Source organism: Musa acuminata, chromosome BXJ3-7, assembly GCF_036884655.1.
Source record: "Musa acuminata AAA Group cultivar baxijiao chromosome BXJ3-7, Cavendish_Baxijiao_AAA, whole genome shotgun sequence".
Taxonomy (NCBI): domain Eukaryota; kingdom Viridiplantae; phylum Streptophyta; class Magnoliopsida; order Zingiberales; family Musaceae; genus Musa; species Musa acuminata.
The window spans coordinates 545,182-551,347 of record NC_088355.1 but is presented as its reverse complement, the minus strand read 5'-3'; the positions used below and the strand labels follow the sequence as shown (position 1 = coordinate 551,347).

Below are 6,166 nucleotides of genomic sequence, written 5' to 3'. Positions count from 1 at the left end.
TACCATTGAGGCTGGCGGTATTAATGATGGCGGAGGGTGGGCGAAGAGGAGAGTGACGAGACAAGGAAAGTGTGACTCGGTTTCCAATCAAAACAACAGCATCTGCGCTGGTGTCGGAGAAGAATAAGATGGGAAAAAAAGCGGCGAGTCAAAGAGGATTCCCTCTTTCCATCCCGAGCTCCACAACTCCACAGAGCCTCTTTCCTCCACGTGGTCAAAACCCCTCTTCTTCCTCGGAAGAGATGAAAGATGAAAGATGAAAGACGAAAGCGGTGTTGTCAACTCAATCAGTGGAACAGTGTCGTGGTCTTCTCACCCACCACCTCGCCTTCGCATCATCCAACTGAACAAACACTGAAACACTCGGAAAGTGTTCTAGAGAAGGGTGTCGAAGCCTTCTCAGGAGCAGTGGTCGAGGTCTTCTGTCTGTCTCTTTGACTCTGTGTTTCTTCTCTCTCACTCTCTCAGTTGAATGATGCTGAAACAAGTCACCCCAGAACATAGAGAAACAAGTTATTGCCACATCACTTGCATTTTGCATCTTACATGTGTTGTATGTCGAACAGCAAGTGGGAAATAGGAATGAGAATTAGAAATTAGAAAACTTCGTATAATGTTGTAGCACACTATTCGACTTGAGATATGAAGGCTAGTGTTGTTCATGTGCTCTTTCTTTTTAGTAGTCCCTCGTATTATGTTTCGACCACACTGCCATCTCGACGCAAGTTTTGACGAATTGACACACTGTTTCTCATGGAAACACGAGTGTGAGATAGAACAAAAAATATCAAGGCATGGTCTGCAATGATGGCTTGTTTCACCTTCAGGTGACCTCACCGAACATTTGGTTTCTTCCACCATTCTCGGCCATCACGAGAGGTCAGCCCACAGCAGAGGGATCGAAGAAGCTTTTGGGAAACGAATCGTTCCACCAAAAGAAGATGTTCTGCAGCGCAGCCGAGAAGAAGGACGCGAGCCTGAGACGAGCAAACTAACAAATTGCTGGAGGGGCCGAGCGAATCCGCGATAGAGACGGGGCAGCCACAAGATTCTGTACTTGTGCCGTCCATGGAGGTAGGCAGTGAGTGCCACGTCAACTCACTTATCCAAGGATTAATCTTTAAAGAATACTGTGAAGGGACTATGATTGGCTTCCCTTATGGGCCAATCCAATGCAAAGGATAGGAGATTGCTTTTGGATATCGGGATATTTTTTGAGAGTTGAGGTTTTTGTAAGAGGATTAGACCAATGTAATGCATGTGTAATTCATATTCTATTCATTTTTCTTTATTTCCATCAGGAGTTTTTTTTGTGACAGTCTGTATGATCCTAAATTGTTGCTAGGCCTGTCGTTCAGATTTAAGCGATACAAACTACTGCTGGGTAATCACTCACAAGATCATCCATTCTTGTTAATTATACTTGTTTTGGTGTTTCCAGTAACAAAGAAATGTCTCTGATGCATGATGAATCTGTTCTTGAACCAAAATTTCTCCTTTCACAGGATTCTCAGGTGTGGGTAGTAACATTGGGTTACAGTAAAGAAAATGCCATCTGTTACCCAAACAAACGGATTCTTGACATCCTGATCAATATTCAGAAATAAGTACTGGGTCAGTGAAAAACCTAAAATGCATCCATTCTAGGAAGAAAAATAAATCAATCATCCATGTCTTATATCTGATGACAAGTGATTCAGGAATTCTTCACTTACATTCCATTACTTTTCTGTGTAGAACATGCAAGCTGTACAAAAATGCTAAACTAGTATTCTGAACTCGATACTGATAAAAGATGTATAAGGCAAGAATAATACAACAACTAGTACAAACAACACACATTGTACTTTTTGGTTACAGGCTGCACAACTCTCAAACGCAGATCTTATCAAGTTTTCCAACCCCGCCGCCATTTAGATGATGATTGATGTTCTTTTTTCAAACATGCCTCAATGCGGATGATGATTGAGGTCGTCCCGTGATGTCCATCATTTCAGAAAAAAATTGGAAGACAATAATAATCCTACAAGTATTCACGCAAGTCACTTGGAAAACTAGACACCATCACGTTCTTTTTTCAGCTGGATCGCCACTGGCCGTTCGATATTGTGTCCTAAATCTGTGCTACCAAGGGAAATCTGGTTTCTAGAATAGTTATGAAGAGTGTTTGGAGAGATGATGCTTGCAGAAGCATTGGCATTCAGCATGCTGTGGTTGCTGCTTCTTGCTGCTGGCACATCATGGTTATGTTTCCCCTCATATGTTGTTATAACCGCTTTAGGATCCGTTGAAGCTCTTTCGACATGCTTCCTTACGTTGCATCCAGAATTAGTGCACTTGTAGTAGCTCCTGCATTTGCATCAGAAGTTTTAGATGAAGTCTGAGGACTACAAGATATAGTCTACTTGAAACCGGCACATCGCCATAGCCATTCAGTTGCCGGAGCCATGCACAGTAACAATCATTTCAAAAGACTCCTCAAGATCATTAGTCCATGAAATCCTTCTGAAAAGTTAGTTGGATGTGACAAATTTGCTCTCCATCTTGATCAATCAGAAAGTTTGAGTGTCATGATAAGCCAACTGAAAGATGATGAAATTTACACAAATCTTGTGATTATGGTGACTCAGAAAACAAGTTCTGAGACGGTTTTCAGCAAAATAGACCTTAATGCCAAGAAATAATCATTCTACAAAATTAAACAGAGGAAACTGAAGAAGCAATAGTCCATGGTTTTGAAAATAGCTGTGCGGTTGTCCCCTGTGCTTAACTGTAATCTAGCTGATTGATCGTCCATCAAATTCTAAATTAATTCAAGTAATAGCAGCTACAGATAGATTACATGTACAAGATGCAGAGGAGGTTAATGGTTTTGAAGCTAATTCAAAAAAGAGGAGATTCTTCATGGTAGGATGTCCCATCAAGCAGTATAAATTGAAAGATTGAAGTTTCATAAGATAAAAAATGCATTAGCATACATGTGATACAAATGCGATTATACAAAAAAGGTAAATCATGAGAAGGAATGTATTTGAGAAGGTTGCTAAGGTTATATCAAGATGGAAAGAAAAATTTCCTGATAAAAGTAAAATCTAAAAGGTAAGGTTACATCAAGAGGCTTTGCAGCAGCAATAAAATTATAATATTTGATTCAACATTTGGTAGCAGTAGATCGATCAAACAAGAAAGAGACAATTATTCCTAAAAATTATTGTAGAAAGCTGCATCGATTTAGACATTCTGAATTCTGAACTCCATTCTCCACACCAACCACAATGTTTATAGTGGAAAAATATCATGTGTCAGAGAGGATGTATCACCTGGGATGAGGATTTCCTTTCACCACTTTTTGCCCATATTTCCTCCACCTATAACCATCATCCAAAAGATCAACTTCACTTGTTGTTTGAAAAATAACTTTAGGCTCTGTCACTGTACAGTATGATGCTGATTGGTTGTTTCTGATGTCCATTTTCCTGCCAAATTAAACAAGAAGCTGTCATGGATTGAACTGGAAAATACACACAATCAGATCATATAGTCACAAATCTTACCTCCTCTTTAAATCTGGCTGATTTTCATCCAATTCATCTGTCCTCATTGCAATTTCTCCAGCTTCTTCATCATCACTAGAATCCGATATATACTTGCTTGAGTCATGATCAGATTCCAAGTTTCTCTTGTATGTAGTCTCGCTTGATTTGCCGAAACTTTCATAGAGACCTTGTGAAGCAGGTTCAGGTTTTGAACCGTTAGACCCGCTTGCCAAGCTACCACCTTCCTTTGCATGCCGATTCTGCTGAGGTGGCTGATGATTGTGCTGTCCCTTGTAAACTATTTCAGTCACTTGCCCATCAAAAGAACGCTCGACCTTCTTCTTAACTGGGCATTTCTGATGCGTACATTTGTAGTAGCTCCGAGGATATTCACCACCTTTCACCTGCTTCTGCCCATATTTTCGCCAATTGTAGCCATCATCAGCAGGTTTGTCAACAACAAGGGTTGAAGGTTGAGATCTTCTATCACCATGTGCAGATTCAGAAGTGGAGTTATATTGGGGCATCTGCTGCGCTGAGGAGAGATTAAAAGGTGTCGGCAGGTGTCTCAAGGAGGCTACTGCTGTTGTTGCTGGTGCTGCAGAGAGAGTAGAAGAATATGAAGTTGGATCATATGCATGAGACCGTGCAGCCTGAACTGTAGCTTGGGGTTGGTTCTGCTGATTCAATATTCCATACTGTCCCTGCATGAGTTCATTATCCAAACAAGATGTAATTATTTGCCATTGTTTTTCCAAATGAGCATAAATAATATTCATCCTACACCAATGGATTAAACTACAACAATCTCGCAAGTTAATATGATGTATACAAGCACATTCGTATCTCAAATATGCATGTAGTTCCAAAAAATTGATGTTCATATATGACATGATTATACTGACTATTTCAAACATCTTCAATATATTGTTCATGTAAAAAGTGTATGTATGTTTGACAATATCCATAAAAAGCATCAAACAACATTCACAGGTTAGGCTTTGCTAATGATTTGCCCGTTTCAGAGGAAAACACAAATTTTTTGTTCGATAATGTCCATGCCATTGTCATCCTCCAGAATCAGACCAGTCTTTGCTGATCTCAAACTGTCAAAGATCCTCTAACCAAAAGAAGAAAGAACAAGTAATCCTACTAAAGCCTACTTTAATCAGACCCAAAAGTGACCTGAACAGATGAAGGATGAGGAGGACTTCATCTCCATCTTCGTGTTAAATTTATTAGACTGTCTCTTTAACTTAATAGTATATGATCGCCCGTAAGAACTTGTGAAGTGACAAAAGTAAAAAGTCAATTCTGATTTGCAAAACCACGCACAGATTCTTCTTCTTTAACTAAAGCATTAATCCAAACAATCCTTCACCTGCAACAACAATTGTTGCAGGAAAAGCTTCGAATGCTCACCTGCACAGGGGAGAAGAGTGAAGGAGGAGATTGGAACAAGCTCGATGGGCTGATCCCCTGAGGGAACGTGATGAGCGGCAGCCGCGTTGACGTAAGATTTACCGGTCGGCTTTGTCCCAGGCTCAAAGCCACTTCATTTGCTCCTCCTCCGGACTCCCTTCTCGCCTCGTGCCAGAATGGCGGCGGCGCCGACGCCAGAGGCCCTATGGCGCCGGCGAGGAGCTGCGAGAAGGACGGATACTCCAGGTCGGGGTCCGCCAAGAGGCTCGACAGGCCGGGGCTGACGTCGGCGGGGCGGAACAGGCTCTCAATGGAGGAGCGTGAAGGGAGGGCTATCGCCGGCCGTGGCGGAGGCCGCTGAGCCCCGCCTTGGGGCTCCGCCATGGCAGCTGAGTGGAAAAGGAACGACCTTTTGGGCCTCGACTCTTCACCGGTGCGTCGATCGAGATGGCGTTACGACAAATTCGGTTGTGGAATCGGCAGTTGGAGATCCTGGGAGGCGGCCGACGCCGTGGTAGTTCTTGGTCGGGGGAAAGTTCTCCCCTCCCCTTTCGAAGTCAAGTCAAACGCATGCCCGTTCGTTGACTTTGAAAATGCCGGCCCTACGACAGTGATTGGAGTCGTTGACTTTAGATTTTTTAGGATCAAATTTGTCTGTTTTGTGTTTTAAGAACAGGTGACGAAAATACAAAATACGATTATTACGGCCTGAAGTGTTTAACACCTCGTTCATAATAATTTCCTCTTTTTTTTTCTTTAAGGGGGTTAACAATAAGATAAAAATATAATTATAATGGAAACAAAGAATGCACAATAATATCTATCATATAGCCTTGTAAAAGTGCAAGATGGAAAATATATTTTCTCCCTTAAATATATGCTTAGCTCATATGAGCATGCCATGAAGCTGGATGACTAGCCATAAAATAAAGATCCAAAGTCATGCTCATCAAACACTCTCGCCAACTCTCTTTCAAATCGATCACATGATAAATTTAGCCAATGGTCGAATTGAATGATTTAGTTATTAATGGGTTTAATTTACTTGGATGTGAAGTTTCCTCTTTGTTTTTTCGTATTTGTAGCTTCAAAACTCTGCTGCCATTGACATCACATTTAGTGCCTTGCCATCTAAGTTGAGTATTTTTAGATTAATAATCTACATGATCAAGACGTGTTGTTGTTCAAACTTTTGAGATTGGATCGTA

At 41.3% G+C, this 6,166-nt stretch overlaps 1 protein-coding gene across 1 annotated transcript; it reads right to left on the bottom strand.

Annotated features, from left to right (window-relative positions):
• Window positions 1–1,692: 1,692 nt before the first annotated feature.
• Window positions 1,693–5,477, bottom strand: LOC103990996 (probable WRKY transcription factor 4). The gene is made up of 4 exons (XM_009410331.3): window positions 4,959–5,477; window positions 3,555–4,240; window positions 3,321–3,476; window positions 1,693–2,349 (listed from the first exon to the last, which is right to left on the bottom strand). Exons 1-4 carry the CDS (start codon window positions 5,340–5,342, stop codon window positions 2,055–2,057), a joined length of 1,521 nt encoding a protein of 506 aa, XP_009408606.2. The 5' UTR covers window positions 5,343–5,477; the 3' UTR covers window positions 1,693–2,054.
• Window positions 5,478–6,166: the final 689 nt, after the last annotated feature.